Source organism: Brachycentrus maculatus, unplaced genomic scaffold (genome assembly GCF_059751285.1).
Source record: "Brachycentrus maculatus isolate JH-2025_06_01 unplaced genomic scaffold, ASM5975128v1 h1tg000119l, whole genome shotgun sequence".
Taxonomy (NCBI): domain Eukaryota; kingdom Metazoa; phylum Arthropoda; class Insecta; order Trichoptera; family Brachycentridae; genus Brachycentrus; species Brachycentrus maculatus.
Window position 1 is genome coordinate 1543169 of NW_028280872.1, and position 17415 is coordinate 1560583.

Consider the following 17415-nt stretch of genomic DNA (forward strand, 5'->3'; position numbering starts at 1 on the left):
GTTTGAATGGAGATTGTTGCAACGCTGTGTCACTCGGCAGGTGCGTCATCAGCAAGAGCTGGAGCGGAAGCAGAAGCAAAACCAGGTGGCGGAGAAGAAGCTGATGAAGGAGATCGGCGGGCGGCAGGAGCAGGACCGCAAGGCCTTCGACGCCCACCGCAAGCGCGAGTACAAGGTCAACAAGGAGCGCTGGAAGAAGGAGCTCAGCATGGATGAGGCCACTCCCAAGCGCCAGCGAGACGCCACCTTGCAGTAAGTGCATTCGTTGCGGAAACGGGAAAATAAGCATGCTTATCTCTAGCCACATTTTGAATGTGTCCAAATATTTGTTCTCAAATCTAGATTATCTGCAATTAGGAGATCCAAATACTCGTTCACAAATCTGGATTATTTTTTACATTATGTCGACATAGATGATGACGACATAGATGATGATGACATAGACTATGTTGAGATGTCAAAAATAATGTAAAACATAACTCCCTAATTGGAGATAATCCAGATTAGTAAACAACTATTTGGACACACTGAAAATATTGTATATAAATTAACTGCTCAAATAAAAAAATTTAATGATGTTTTGAAGCGTTTTTCAACTAAGTGAACATAATTTAGGATTCGGACGTCACATATAAATTAAAGAGTTTCTGCTTAATAAAAGCTTTCTGCATCCCACCATAGATGTCTCTAGTGAATTCTCGGATAATGTGTCTGGAGTTTGATCAATATATCTAGAAGTTTCAAAAATTTGAACAACCACACTTGTCAATCATGGGTAGAATTGGTGAATGTTACACGTGTGTAAAGTGATAAAAAATAACTCGTAACTAACTAACTAACCATCACGCCGCTTCACCGCAGGGGTAGGCAGAGAGAATCGAACGCCACACCACTCTGTCTTTGCAAACATTCTTTGCCTCTTCTACATTCATGCATCTCCTCATACATACCCGACGATTATTACGACTCCTGACCCGGCCGCTTTCAAGTATTTGACATACCTGATTGTGCCAAGTTTTCCTCGGTCGTCCTCTGCTTCTTTTTCCAACTACATTCGCTCCATAAATTTGTTTAACCGTTCTTTCTTCACTCATACGCTCCACATGTCCAAACCATCTCAACACACCTTTCTTAATTTTATCGATAATGCTTATCTCAGCCTTACATTCTTTCCTTATTTCATCATTCGAACATCTATCAAACATCGTTTTGCCACACATTCGTCTGAGGGATCGCATTTCGACTGCATTCAGTCTGCTTTCATCCTTCTTTTGCCAACTCCATGCTTCGCTTCCATACATAAGGGTTGGAACCAGAACTCCATTGTGTACTGCCAGTTTAGCTTCCGCTGATAGATTTTTATTTGCTAAAACTGATTTTAGTGCACCATTCACTCTGTTCTAATTGGAGATAATCCAGATTTATGAAGTATTTGGATACTCTCAAAATGTTGTAAAGTCATTAGTTATTTAGTCGTTTTATTTCTACATATTGTTAAGGTTGGCAAAATTTTAGTGCTATAATTTTATTTGGGAAGAAATTTCCACTAGAAATATGCTATTTTGTTGCGGAGGCTCACGCTCTCTCTCTGTCGGCAGGTCCCAGAAGGATAACCTGAAGCAGGCCGAGGCCGTGGAGGAGCAGCGGCTGGTGCGCGGGCAGCGGGAGTACCTGGAGCTGGAGGTGCGGAGGTTTCGGCGCAGGAAGATGCTCGTCTTCCACTCCAAGGAGCAGGAACTGCTGAGAGAGGTAACTCCATCTTAGTCAAACACAAATTTAAAGTAATTCTTCTTCTTCTACTCATGCCACTCCTATCGGAGCCAGCCTGATGAGGGTTGCTGCCTCCGGTATTCCAAACCTCTGTCGAAGATTTTCGAGCCGTGATGCTCTTTAACGCCCCAAGCCCCGTCTGCCCTCTACTTTTCCCTCTACTAAAAGCTGTAGAAGGGCATATTTATCTCCACGGAATATGTGGCTAAAGTATGTGGCTTTTTGTCTTTTGACAGTGGTTAGCTGTTCTCTATATTTACATATTTAATTAATTAACAAGACCTTTTAAGCAATTTTTTTTTTATGTATATATTTTATAATTGTGGCCATTTTCAATCAATTCCCCAGTATTTTTTACATATTTATTTTTAATATCGTAGTCGTACAGGAGAAAGTGACCAACTAACAAAACGTAAAATGTTCAGGAAAGCCATTAAAATCACTTTTGCTTGGCAATAAAATAAACATCAATGCAGTTAGTCATTTTTAACAAGTCTATATAATATACTTTGAAGTTTAAAATATTTTGAGAATTTTTTCAGGGCAATATTAAGCTAGTAAGATATCAAATAGTCAGTGATCAAGTTTTTGTAAAAAATGCACTTGATCACTTTCTCCTGTATGACTACGATATGTACACCCCTTAACCTAACATTTTGACAGTCGATGTTAACTATTGGTTTGTCCTTCAGTTAACTGATGTATCTTGAACCGACCGATAGAAATACTCCACAGACACAGCAAACAGCATCATCTTTGTACTCATCCAAATTGTGTTTTTTTTCAAATGTGTCTGCTTCGATATTTCAGCACATGTCGCTCATTTAGTGCAACAATGACATAATTACACTTTTTTTTTAAACAAGTTAAATATTTCAAAATGTGTGAAAAGAGTATTTACATCAAGAGAAACATGGACAGAATTGATTTTGTGGTGAAATGCTGCGAAATTCATTGTAGAATTTAGTAAGATGGCGCCATTTCTTTTGCTATGTCTGAATGGCATCTGTAATATTTCAAAAGTGTAATTACCCCATTGTTACACCAAATGAGCGATGTGGTACAAAGCAGCTGTCATTTACTAGAGAAAACAAAGATAAAAATACAGATTCCCTTTTTCTCGTGCTTATGTTAACCCTTATAATGCTGATCTTATTTTCACATATTTTGCATAAATTGCTTATTTCTTTTCATCATCACTACTTGACGAATTTGACATTTTGTAGGCAGAAATAAAAAACTTTTACTTAAAAAAAAAATACAAAAATCAATGTTAAATTCACAGCAAAATAATTTTAAACTATTATTTATAAATGTTAACGTATCAAAAACGTTATACATGCGTGCGCTAAGACACATCCGTACAGGTCGATACCTAAATCAAATTGCGCAATAGTCGGTATTCCGACGCTCCGCACTTTATACGCATTAATAGAGTCACACTTTATACGCATTGTCCGCCTCCGTAGTGTAATGGTCAGCACGCTCGGCTACCGTTCTGGAGGTCCCGGGTTCGATTCCCAAGGGGGGTAAAATAAATATTAGTGATTTTTTCACTGTCATATTTATTCAATATTACCCTGGACTGGTACCTGAAGCGGAGGTCTGATCACCTTTCCTTCATGTGTAAAACGATCAAGATAACACTGCGTTTATATGACGCAGTGCCCTATGCACCATTGGGGTGCGGATAAGGGTTTTATTATTATTATTATTATTTATAAATGTTATTAACTTATTAAAAACGTTATACATGCGTGCGCTAAGACACGTCCGTACAGGTCGATACCAAAATAAAATTGCGCAAAAGTCGGTATTCCGACGCTCCGCACTTTATACGCATTAATAGAGAGTCTATCTATCGACGGTTCGCACTCTAAGGGTTAAATTAGTACACCGATTTGTGGAATATGAACATTAACGCGCCTTTATTTGATGAATGAAAGATTTCAACTTCACCTAGAACATCTGCAGCGCATTTCGGTTACTTGATGAATATTTTATGAATTCCAGGAGTTGAACAAGAGACAACACCGCACTCTTAGGGTTAAATTAGTACACCGATTTGTGGAATATGAACATTAACGCGCCTTTATTTGATGAATGAAAGATTTCAACTTCACCTAGATCATCTGCAGCGCATTTCGGTTATTTGATGAATATTTTATGAATTCCAGGAGTTGAACAAGAGACAACACCAATTAGAGCAGGCGCACGCCATGCTGCTGAGGCATCACGAAAAGACTCAGGAGCTGGAGTACAGGCAGCAGAAGGGAGTCCACGCACTAAGGTATGCCATCCTGTTCCCGAATTTGACCGACGTCGTCAGTTTGCTTAGTTATTTAGTCGTTTTATTTTTATATATTGAAGTTTGCAAAATTTTGGTGCTACAATTTTATTTTGCAAAAAATTGCCACTTAGCTATTTTTTTAAACCCTTAAAAAAAATTACAAAATTATTTCACTTTGAGGAAATTTATTTGTACATGTTTTGACTAAATTATTTTCTTTTAAAAAGTGTGATTTTTCGCCAATGTATATGAGAAATTATAACATGAATAAAATGGCAGTCTCATATAAATCAGTATCGACGTAATTTCTTAGTGGGCTCGGATTGAAATACAAAAACAGCAGGCTCTATTATTATGTTTCTTCTTCTTCTTCTGTGTGTGTCATGTCAGGTCCCCTTGATGTCGACTATCACTTGAGAGTAATTGTCCTTGTCTCGGGCAGCTCTAAACAGCGCCTCGACGGTCCTAATCCCTCGTGCAGTCTCGTATATTCCGGAGATTATTTTGTAAAAAATTTTCAAATAATTATTTATCTGGTTTGCAGAGAAGAGCAGGTCCTGAGACAGCATAGTACGGAGCTAGTGAACCAACAGGATTATATGCAACGGGCGGAAAGAGAACTTAGGAAAAAACATGCATTAGAATTAAAACAACAGCCTAAAAGTTTAAAGGTAATATTACAAAATCCGCTCTCAATCAACAGATTTCCGATCAATCCAAATATTCAGCTTAATGTAATGTTTGGTTTTTGTTTCAGCAAAAAGAAATGCAAATTAGGAAACAATTTAGAGAAACGTGTAAAATACAAACGAGGCAATACAAAGCTTTAAAAACACAAATATTGCAGACTACACCAAAGGTGAGACAGATTTTTACGCTCTTATAACACTTTACGGACCGTCAAAATCAAGACTGTTACGGGCCGGTCATAATCTGTCCAATCGAGTTCCGTAGCCATGTAAAAAATTCTGAATCGCTTGATAAATGCATCACCCGTATATTAAATAATAAAGATGTCATTCCATGATATTTTGCATTCGCTACATTTACAACATAATATTGCATCAATTTGATGCACTGTCCTATGTACCATTGGGCGCGGATGAGGGTAAAAAGAAGGTTTTTCAATCTAACATTTATTTCATATTACCTTGGACTGGTTGGTACCCGCAGGGCAGGGCTGACCATCTTTCCTTTGTATATTTGACGATCAAGACAACACTGCTTCTATATGATGCAGTGCCCTATGCACCATTGGATAAGGTCAGGTGTTAGAAGCAGAAGAATTATAAAATATACCTTGCTATCAAGAAAAATTACTTTGAAAACCTATTTTGGATGGTTTCCATATAAATCAAAATATATTTTCACGGCATTTGAAATGTTTTAAAAATGTGTATTATTTCATGAACCTATAATGTGTTGATACCGGTTGACGGGTCGGTTTAAAGTGTTGTTGTGTGGTGTCTAGGAGCAGCAGAAGGCCGTCATAAAGAGCTTGAAGGACGAGCAGCGAAGGAAGCTGGTCCTTCTAGGAGAGCAGTACGACCAGAGCATCGGGGAGATGTTGCAGAAGCAGTCCGTCAGATTGGACGAGAGCCAAATGGTAAAATACCCTACAAATTCAGTCTTACTTTATTTTTAACATCTCAACATAGATGAAGAAGAATAATTCTGGTCTGAGTTTGATCAATTATATCTAGGAGTTTCAAAAATTGAGTAGCAGTGTGGTTGTCCATCGTGGGTGGAATGGTAAATGTGAAAAGGGTAAAAGCGATCACTTGACTAGCCTACGACTGGTCCTGAACCCTGCACCCTGAAGAAAACACCCAGACTTCCATATTCTTCTTCACCTATATTGAGATGTCAAAATGCCTCGTTTTGATAAGTGAATTTGCAAATAAACATGAAATATGATATATGATAAAGGGAATCTGAAAAATCTGAGTATGTTGAATCTGATTTCTTCCCGAGTGAAAACATCCCATAGTGGTTACCAGTTTACCCCTTACCTTACTTTACTTCAGCCTTCTTCTTGTATCTAGTAGTGAACAAAGGCCTCCTTCTTGGACTTCCACAGTTCTCAGTTGGACGAGACTCTCTTCCAGTGCAGGGCCACCACTTTTTTAATGTCATCGGACCATCTTGTCTGGGCCCTACTCACGCTTCTGCGTCCTGTTCTAGGCCTCCAGTGAAGCACGTTTTTCGTTCATCCATCCTCAGATATACGTGCCACATAACCTAACCAGTTCCACTTAAGCACCGCGATTCTTTGAGCCACACATTACCTTGGTCTTTTCCCTTATCCAAACATTTGTTTTTCTATTCCTAAGGGATATGTTTAGCATCCTTCTCTCCATTGCTCTTTTTGCTACCCCTTACCGTACAGATTTATAATAAATATTCTCAAAATGAATTAACGCAGAATGTGAATGTGTTGCGGTTGCAGATGGAGTGTCAGCAGCTGACGGAGAGGCTGCAGTACGAGCTGGAGATCCTCACGGCGTACCAGAGCAAGAACAAAATGCAAGCCGAGTCGCAGAGGAACAGGGAGCGCAGGGAGCTGGAAGACCGCGTCAGCGTCAGGCGGGCGCTCCTCGAACAGAAGGTACGATATATTCCAACCCCTATTCTCGCCCAATGGTGCATAGCATCGCATCCACACACTGTTAAACTGAAAGATCAAAATGTCAGAAAAAATAGAAAAATACAGATTTACAGCAATATAAACAATCTCTGAACTCATAATTAACACATTTCAGACGGGTGTGTGAGTCATAATTGACACCCGCAGACCGCTGGCGATGGGATTTCCTAATTCTGTTCATGTGGTTTAGCCCTTAACAAAAAAATTGGTACATAATATTCATATGAAAACATTGAATGATTCCTTCTTTTTTGCCTTTGAAATGTGGCCGGCACAGGAGGTAAAAATACCCTTTCCATCCTTAAGCATCAATCGACCGAACGGGTAGAAATATCTTTCCCGTCCTTAGTGCGCTAACACAGTGAATGCGATTTTAATGAATTTACAAAAAAATATAACCCCATTTGTAGACGCGCTTTTACTATAAAACTATTTGTGAAATTATTTAAAATGAATATAACTCCGGTGGTAAAGAACAAGTGTTCTCATGTACAATTTCATGTTAAACAATGTTATGCACGAAAAGGTCCGAATGCAACGAAATGAATAATTACTGTCTTAACCAAAATAAACTTTAAAAAAAATAAAACACTATCAACAGTGCTCAGGTTCATTTTTTGAAATACAAACGTTATTCACACATGAACAAGCTGCGCTAGTCCTGAGCACAATCTGCATGGCACATATGGATATGCTAGGCGTTTTCTTAGCACGGAATGTGATGGGCTTCATTGTCTAATGTCTAGCATGGTTTATAATTTCTTAATATTTTGTTCAACAGATGGAATCAGAAACGCAGCAATTTTTGCAAGAGCGGTCGGAGAGACTTCGGTTACTCCACGAACGGCACGAGAGGGAATTAGAGCAATATGATGACGAAAGTGCTCGGCTCGGTTTCAGGTGAGAATATTTTTTATTTGTTATATTTTATAGTTTCTCCTTTTGTTTGCCTCAATTCGTAAGGTAACCGACTCTATCTGGGCTTACTTTACATGAGAGCATAAAAAAGGTAATAACTTAATCACCACATTATTCTCCGTCTTATTCCTCATTGCTGAGGGTTGTGACCCTTGCAGAAGCAATGACTCTTCTCCAGTTATCCCTTGACTGCGCTGCACGTAGCGCTCCAACCACTGAGGTGCCTGCTGCTACCTTAATTTGATCGGTCCATCGTATGGGGGATTTCCCTCTCCCTCTCTTTCCCTCCAGGCTACCGATCACAACTAGTCGTTCCAGGCTATCCTCGTTGCCACGCGCAACATGTCTAAAGATCTAGACGAATCTGTCGGGTACATATATTGGCCAGAGTCAAGCCATCCAAGTGTAGTTCCTGGCGAATGGACTCATTTCAGAAATTTATTTAGCAGTAAAAGAACCCTCTATTTAAATTTAAATATTATCTTTTGACATCTCATCAAGATGAAGAAGAATATGGAAGTCTGGGCATTTACGGGGCTGACGACCGTCATAGGCTGGTTTAAGTGATCACTTTACACACGTGTAACATTCACCAATTCTACCCATTATTGACAACCACACTACTCAAATTCTTGGAAGTTCTATATATATGAACCAATTTAGAAACCTTGTTCTTAAAATGACTCCTGTAATTGGAGATTATCCAGATTTTGTGAACAAGTATTTGGACACACTCAAAATGTTGTAAATAAATTTAAATATGTTGCAAATTTTCATCCCAGGCATTTTGGCACAAAATAAAGGTTGACTAATTTCTGTGTATCCTGCCTTGCTTCTACTGTTTTAGAAGTTACATCGATATGACACTAAGCAATCAACATGTAACATAATGTTAAAAGCTTAGCTTGGAGCCCAGGTGGAATTGGCCACTTTGTGGATTAAACTAATTGTATGGCACAACATTTTGAGTGTGTCCAAATACTTGTTCACAAATCTGGATTATCTCCAATTATATATAGGAGTACTTTTCATATTATTTTTTGACATCTCATCAAAGATGAAGAAGAATATGGAAGTCTGGGCATTTACGGGGCTGACGACCGTCATAGGCTGGTTTAAGTGATCACTTTACACACGTGTCACATTCACCAATTCTACCCATTATTGACAACCACACTACTCAAATTCTTGAAAGTTCTATATATATGAACCAATTTTGAAACATTGTTCTTGAATCACTAGAACTTCACTAGAGACATCTATTGGTGAAGAGAAGCTTTTTATTGATCAGAAACTCTTATATTAATATGTGAGGTCCAAATCCTGGATTATAATCACACACCTGAGAAACTCCAGAAAATATCATTTTCATTTTTATCATTATAATAATTCTGTATAAAATCTTCATCTTTGATGAGATGTCAAAAAATTATTGTATGGCTGTGTGAATATGTATTAGTGATTTTGTGTAAAGCAATCAATTAAAATTATGATTTTTTTTTTAATAGTGTTTGTTTCTTGTGTCCCCCCAGTGCCCTGGCGATTGCGGAGACCTCGAAGGAGACCTACCCCGACGAGGAGCAGTCCCTCTCCGGCTCTATGCTGAGCCTCGCCCGCAGCAACTCCTCGGCCAGCTTCCCCGCCGGCTCCCTATAGCCCTCGTCCTCCCTCTAAATCACTCACACGCTCTCCATGGCTCATAGGACCGTAGATTCAGACCGCCCATGAGGAATTTCAGCACTTCAAAAAAAAAATATGATTATTTTAACCTTATTTGCAATTTCTAAGACCTAACATACTGGTCTTTTTGGACCCCTTCAATTTTTTTGGCAAGATACACCCGCAAGAAGTAAAAATGTATGGTTAAATATCAAACGTCTGCCTCCGTAGTGTGCCCCGGGTTCGATTCCCAGGGGGGGTCAAATAAATATAAGTGATTTTTTCACTCTTATATATTCAATATTACCTTGGACAGGTGACGGAAGCGGAGGGCTGATCACCTTTCCTTTGTGTGTTAACTATCAAGGTAACACAGCGTTTATATGATGCAGTGCCCTATGCACCATGGGGTGCGGATAAGGGTTTGATAATATCAAACAAGCCGAAGTCCAGTCTTGATTTGACAATAAGTCGTAATTCAATTTTTTATTTTTTTTTTAATTACCTAACGTCCAAGTGACTCTGAAATCTAGCTACGGCTTATGCAACACCGTTTATCATGTCCCTACTCAGGCTTCAACTTTATAAGTTTCATAGCCTATGCCTACTCGTGAGTGGATTTACTCTTTATGTTTAAAGTTACTATAATTTCATGTAATTCATGAGTGAATATTCTAGGCAAAAACACTCGCGAGTCGTAATTCAAAAGTATTTTTCTAACCCTTATCTACATCCAAAGATGCATATTTATGTGTCATATTGATGCAGTGTTATTTTGATTGTTACTCACATGAAGGCGAGGTGATCAAGTCTGCACTTTGGGTACCAGTCCAGGGTAATATTAAATAAATATTGTAGTTTAAAATCACTATTATTTATTTTGAACTCCCCCCTGGGAATCGAACCTGGAAGCTCCAACAAAAACACGTTGACCGTTACACTACAAATATTTTTCAGAAGGAGTTTTTGTATTCTTATTATGCACACAAATATCTTTATACTATTTTCGCATAAACCAAAGTGGATTGTGTTTGAAAATAGAAATCAAACGGGAGTCAAGCCTGGAAAACTTGACTCGAAGTCCATGGCAGTAACCGCGGTACCACAACTGATATAAACCTATATTTACTTATCCGAGCAATAACTATAAATTTCTTTGTGATACTTGCCATGAGGATTTGATATGTTCCTTTTATTTAAATACTGAAAATTTAAATTTTTCAAATCAAAACTTTATCGCTAAATCAGGATTGGACTTATTTGCCAGTCACCAATACAAATGCACTTAAACACTTGTTGCGGGTGTAATTAAGACCATGTTTCGATTCTAATATAAGTTCAAAGTGTTAAAAGTATGTTCATTTTATGAGTTCTGTTTTGCGGGCGTTTGCGCTGAGATCGTTTGGGAAGAGGAAGCGAGATAGTGAATTGTTTTTGACCATTAACTCGCCTTCAGTTTGTTGTTTTCTCCCTCTTTCGCTTAATCAGACACGGTTACTACCATCACCGCAAAACTGAATTGGTAAAAGAACTCCTTATTCTATCATGGATAATTTGTAGATTGTTATGTGCTTCGATTTGTTCCTCAGAGCTTTAACTTCGGTTTGCTTGTGTTGCTCATGTAAAAAATAATAAAATCCTACCTTTTCAAAATGTCAAGTACCCTTGCATGCGGCAACTATGCAGCTATTAAAATTAACAGATCCATCTGTCCATTGTCTATGGTCGAAGAAACCATCTGCATATTATCCATGATTTTTTTGTGTTTAGCCTCAAAAATAGCCAAGAGTCAAAATGAAGGTTAATTTTTTCTCATTTTAAGTTTGTGATGTTTTTAAATTTCTGTTTAAATTTGTGTCATTTATTAAAACTTGTCACCGTGTAAGAAGGTCCGTATACTAGTGAAAAATAGTTATACATACTCAATAATTAGAATCACATGCTGAAATATGGTCCTTTTTACCCGGGGGCGTGTATGACTCGCTGACATCATTTCGTACAAATCTTGTTATTACATTTATTTTTATGAATTTAAAAAATTTGAATATTCAGTTTTGCTGAAATTCCTCGTTTCACTTAGTTTTATTTGAGGTTATGAGCATTAATATTTAGGCCGATGGATGTACAGACGTTTGAATACAGCAATTATTAACCAAATTTAAAATCACAAAACTTGTTTCAATATTTTTTTCAAAGAGTTTTTAATGAGACAATACACAATGCACGTTTTGTTAAATTTTACTCCTTTCTGTATAGTTTTATAGTCGTGAATGTTTTTCTGATTTATTTATTTGTTATTACTGCTGTACTGAGATGTTCGTAAATATATATAATTTTATTTGTATTTAGTTAATATTAGAGATGCAACGGATATGAATCGCCCGACTATTTGTCTTAAAATTGGTACAAAATAATACAACGATTTGATGCACATAGAATTGTTCAAATAACTTTTCAATAATAAAAAATCAATGTGTACAAATATCTACCTTGTTGCGATACTCCATCAATTTAAAAAACGACGAAACATTCGTTTCTTCTATTATTATTGAAATCTGTTGGCAATAATGGATTAAATTTTATACATTTTAAATACTGAGAAAACAGATGAGTTGTAAAGTCATCCGATATGATGTCATTACACGTTAAAACAATAACAATTTAAAGAAGCATATAACTGCGGGAAGATAAAGAAATGACTCTTTTGTTAAGTAAATTTAGAAAATGAAAAATTTCCAGATTTTTCGAATCGCAAAGAGAATCTTAAAAACATCCCTTCGCATCTAAAGTACGTTAAATCCGATATTCTTCCAGAGTTGAAATATGGTTTTAGCGTTTTGAAAATTGCATCTTGTAATTGTTTGCGATATGTTGAACGCAGTGAATTTATCAACTGGACGTGAATAGGATACAAGGGGTGAGCACAGCCCGAGCCTTGAGCCCCAGATCTTGTAACGGGGTAAAATTTTAACAGGATCTGTGAATATGAATAATAATTATGGTGCAATAATCGCATAACGTAGAATCAAGTATAAGCATATTTCACTCTGGAATCACCCATTTTATTTATATTTTCAAATATAAAATTAAGTATTGACTTTGTAGCTGTATGACAAGTAACATATGGCAGGGCATCCGTTGCATCTCTACATAAAATATATTTCGGGTATAAGTTAAAAAATTTATTGCAGGTATTAAATGCTTGGCTAGATAAATATTATTTGTATGTAAAGCGTTTTAAAAAATTGTAAATCCTTTTTTTAAATATATTTTATGTATTAGAAGTTATCGCGGACCATAAGAATTACCGTTTTTTATAGGAAGGTTACTGTAAGATCTCAATTTTTATCGCAAGTACTCACTCATATTGTTACTATGCACCGAAATGTCACGCGCCCCATTCCACCCAATGGCAATTGCTCAAAATGCCATGTTACCTACGTAGATAATGATTAAAAGAAATGGACGGGCGTACTGAGATTTGAATGACTGGCTAGTTTGGTTTAAAAAATAAACCACCAATGTTCTTCCATTTTTTTTGTATTTTAAAATTTTTCATAATGAGTACTATAAAACCTCGTTTCTTTAAAAAATGATTATTTTTATTGTGCTGTAATTTAAAAAATATAAGTCAATTCTGATACCTCTAAGAATATCTTACACTTTTTTCTCCATGTAATTTAAAATAAAATTACATGAGTGAAAACGTTTCACATAATAATATACAATTTACTGCTTTTGTTTTTTTCTCAATAAAAAAATATGCATTTCTTTTGAAACATCGCCATGTGTTAGTTTGCAATGGAAAATGGGTGGTTATTTATTTGTAATTGAATACATATTTAAATCCCCTCAATTCTGAGTTAACAAGCTTTGATTATACTTTTATATTATTATTTAAAAATAAGACCTCTTGTCTTTACATTGTAAACGTCACAGTTGCAATGCAAAGTAAGCCATCTGTCTCAAACGTACAATATCAACGTCAATTTTTATAACGAGTTACAAATGATATTTGCAAACAATTGGCAGATTGTTTAATCGCACACGAGCGGTGTCGGTGGATAGTAACAGTACCCTTTAAAAAATAAGTCGTTAGTAAATTGATTTAAAATGCTGCAGTTTTTGAAAGACAATAATATTTAATTTCGTCAAAATACAAAAGTGAGTGCTTTAACGAGGAGGGAAATGTAAATATGTAGATTGAAGTGTATAGAGCGGGCTGTTGAGGTTGTATATATTTATACATAGAGAGTTGCGGAGTCTCGTTTACTGCGGTGATCGGTGCAATTTCCTTTCTAGAATGTGCGCTAAATAAAAACACCATGTGTAATCTAACTCTTAATGTGTAAAGATGTTTTTGTTTGTTTTTTTATTAATTTAACATTTTCATATTCGCCAGGGAACTAGTCAAAATCTAAATAGCTTATTCTTACTCTAGAGGTCCTTTAGAGAATGTGTCGTAGGGTGATCACTCTTACGTAGGAATTAGGAACTAATCTAGTGACACTCTGCCGAGTCTGCCGGACTCGGCGTATCCCGTTCAATATGAATCTCAAATATAATGTTATTTAGTTACATATCTGAATATTCTTTATAACGTACTGAATAATGGTTGTTAACTCCTATTCAATTTGAATTAGCCGTCAAATATATTTTTTAAATAGTTGGCGCGGATCGGTGTTATATTTTCACTAGCAAATAACGGACTCGATAAGTTTCGCTTTTAACGAGAAAAAAAATTACAGAAAGGACTGCCTAATTTTTAGATATCTTTTATAAGTTGTGCCTTGATCCCGAATGTATATCCTCTTATCTATGACGGATACTGAATATATTTAGGGAAAATACGCGACAAAATTTGTAACCAGAAGAATTCCACTCCCCGCTCCGGACTTTACTTTCTCGGATTCTTTCGGATCACTCGAGCGATGTGTAAATATAAACATGTAAGTTGCGCATGCGGGGGCGGGGGCCGCATCCTCTCAGTTTGACCATCACACTGATGAGAATCGAGTCATCTCACAAATTGGCACTATATTGGAGGAATTTTTGGCTTTCAAGAATCGCGGGTATTTTAATAGCTATTTTAAAGTGGAGATCAAAATTTATATTTTACGTTACTCTGTGTGAACAGAGGGCTCGCTCGCAATGCGGCGCCTTTGTTTATGTTTAGTTATCCTATCGGTAAGGAAGAGTGGCGGAACAATAAGCAATAATGATTACCTTATCTTTTCTAACATCACGCATTAACATCACAGTAAGTTGGCATCGCGTTCACCGAGAGATTTAGGAAACGTAGTTCGGGCGCATCGCTTGGTGACGTCACACCTCGCGGTGTCGCCGACTCCTTTCGGTCGAGTTGTAGTTTTTATCCTAACCTCGTAACTGGCATTTCTAGTATAATTTTCCCTCATTAATCCACGAGTGTATGTATTTCCTTCCTAAGTGTATGACAGTAAGAAGTAGGTAGTATTTATGTTAACAGATAGCCTCAGGAATGCCATGGCCGGTTGTAGGCAGTCGGGATGTGGGAAGATCACATGTCGAGTGTTGGTAAAGTAAGTGAAGAACTCTACCTCTGAAACTTGAGCGATGGACTAAAATAGTAATTTAATTGTAACGTACCTTTTACAGTACTTTAGTGTTTGCGATACAATATTCCACATGTGACTGACTGGCTCGTGAACATTCCTCTCTAGGATGGAGGGTCCGCTTACAATCTTCATTTCCATGACAAATGTTTCCCCGATGGTGCGCTCCGTGTGTTCTCGGCTCCTAGCTTCAATATTATTATCGTACCAAAAAGTTCATTTCTAGGTTTTATAAACGTATAATAAAAGAGCAATTGTATAAAATTACTAGTTTATAGTGCATCAAAATGTAAATACTTTTGTTTTGTAAATTTATCAGTGTGAATGGTTTTCAAACATCAGGCGGATTGGCCGCTTTCTATCCGTATTTCTTGTACTAGATGATGATGTATGCGGAGATCTAAGATAATTACCAGCACAAATATTTGATCACTATTGTGTTCTCGAAGAGTGATTGGATTGTTTTGAATAGTAATATTGTCACAAATCAGCGGAGGAGTAAATGCTAGGGAAACTGATCGCTTTCTACTTGTACTATTCACGCACCTACACCAAACTGTACATACGACGGAGTAATAAGCGTAATTTAAATTAAACTAACTTTTCACCCCTCCTCTAATCTAATAAATCATGTAAGATTAATAAAGACTTCACCAGTACTTATGACATCATGTAAGTTTGTATGTAATTTAGCCAAACGCTTCTTCCGACTAGGGTTCCGCTCGGGCATCCTCGTATACGTACAGTAGAAGAGCTCGTCGCATTAAGCAAGTAAGTAAGTACCGAGTCGCTGATGTTTGAACATTATGATTTTGGTTAGAGCAGGTGTTGGCTGAACGTTGCGCAGTCGGAGTGTACGTAGGTCCATAATAGGTTAGGCGTATTTAATTTAAGGTTTGTATTATTTAGCAATACTTGTGCGAACCTACACTCTACACTCTACACTGGGGTGTGTTTCCCAATATGATTTGCCAAAGATGAATAAGGTTGCTTAGTGACAGTTCAGCCAATGTTGATTTGGATCGTTGGGCGAGATTGGAGTACGCATTCCAAACGAATCCAACCTACTACTATTACTCTTGGAATTCCTTCTTGTATGTAAAGTGTGAATGCGGTTTCGAGAGAGAGGGACGGGATGATGTATACATGTATAAATAATATTAATACCGATTGTTTTATAGCAATTTTACAATTGACCCTGACTCTCCCGTTACGGAGACTTGACAAAACTGTATTGTAGATTTTTTTTTACATAGAAAATATGTAATATAATCATTGTTTACCTGCGTAGTTATAACAATTATGGAAGAGAGTAAAAGTGCTTGAAATTCTAAGGAGGTGTAATTGAATAAATTATTAATATCCTCAAAATGAACAATTATTGCTGTAACAGTAACTTAATAACATTTAAATACACCAGATGCCAATAAAACTATTGCGCTTTTATTTAAATTTTAAGCTGACTTTTATTTTGTTCACCATTTTCAGGAATCTACAATCTCAACCCTGTAATAATAATATACCTGACTGCTTCTGAAGCGCAGTAATTCCAGTGACCGGTATTCGGTAAGAGTACAAGCATCAGTAACGACTGTTTCACATTCCACCATAGTGAGAAAATAAAAACCAAGAAAATATTTTTAACTTCATCGCTGAATACTTTTATGCTCTGCCTGCTTCTCTTAGTACCTGTTACTGTGCTTTAGTGACTGTCGGGCACAATATCATCCGAGTTATACCTTTTCGAATGACTTGCTCTGAATAATGTGTAATACTATAAATGTTTTTTTTTTCAAATCAGAGTCGGGCTGTGGTCCCGTGGTTAGTGTCGCGGACCTAGTCAGAATTTCTGAGTTTTAACCCACTACTACAACACAATACTTATTTTTTTTATTTAACAGACTATTAGACCTTCAAAAATAGTATGAAATTATATGTATATATAATAAAAACACGAAAAAAATAGGAAAAGGCAATATTTTTCAGTGTTTTCTGTATTCAGATGTTGGCGTCTGTCATAACTGTATTTCACTGTCACTGGCAGCTTGGAACAGCTACTCCACTCAGAGACCCTAAAGATAACTAAAGTTCCACATCCACAACATCCTTCCTACTCCTCACTTTCCACACATCTTATCTCGGATTGTGTTTTGGAATAGACAATACTTTGGACTGCATCTGTTTAACAAATTGGAATCTCGAGTTTTTAACCAAATATTTTCCATTAGGATAAAAAAAAAATGTATAAGGGCTTCGTACATTCAGAACACATACAAAATTGAATTCTGAAAATTGATATGCGCTCTAAGCATGATTTTATATACTAATTTTAACAGGAACCTACTTTTTTATCCATATTTATTCATTTTTCTAACCTGGAAGGAATAGCGGAGCAGACACCCCATTTGATTGATACCGCATTATCCTGATGTGAAGGTAAGTCCTAAGAGTAAGGGAAAAATACTTTTTATTTTCCATATTGAGTATTAAATATTGTCCTTTTGCAAATGCCGCATTGGCTGGTAGATAAAAACATG

The 17415-nt window shown here is 36.8% G+C and overlaps 1 protein-coding gene across 2 annotated transcripts in view; it reads left to right on the top strand.

Moving 5' to 3' along the window:
• Tao (Serine/threonine-protein kinase Tao) overlaps positions 1-11520 on the top strand; it is a 37201-nt gene extending 25681 nt beyond the window's left edge. For both annotated transcript variants that reach the window (XM_088259743.1, XM_088259744.1), the window contains exons 12-20: positions 41-252; positions 1599-1749; positions 3948-4060; positions 4605-4731; positions 4818-4919; positions 5532-5666; positions 6510-6668; positions 7489-7607; positions 9158-11520. In XM_088259743.1, coding sequence (XP_088115869.1) covers positions 41-252; positions 1599-1749; positions 3948-4060; positions 4605-4731; positions 4818-4919; positions 5532-5666; positions 6510-6668; positions 7489-7607; positions 9158-9281 — 1242 coding nt within the window. In that variant the 3' untranslated portion in view covers positions 9282-11520. The remainder of the gene's footprint in view (positions 1-40; positions 253-1598; positions 1750-3947; positions 4061-4604; positions 4732-4817; positions 4920-5531; positions 5667-6509; positions 6669-7488; positions 7608-9157) is intronic.
• The last annotated feature ends 5895 nt before the right edge of the window (positions 11521-17415 follow it).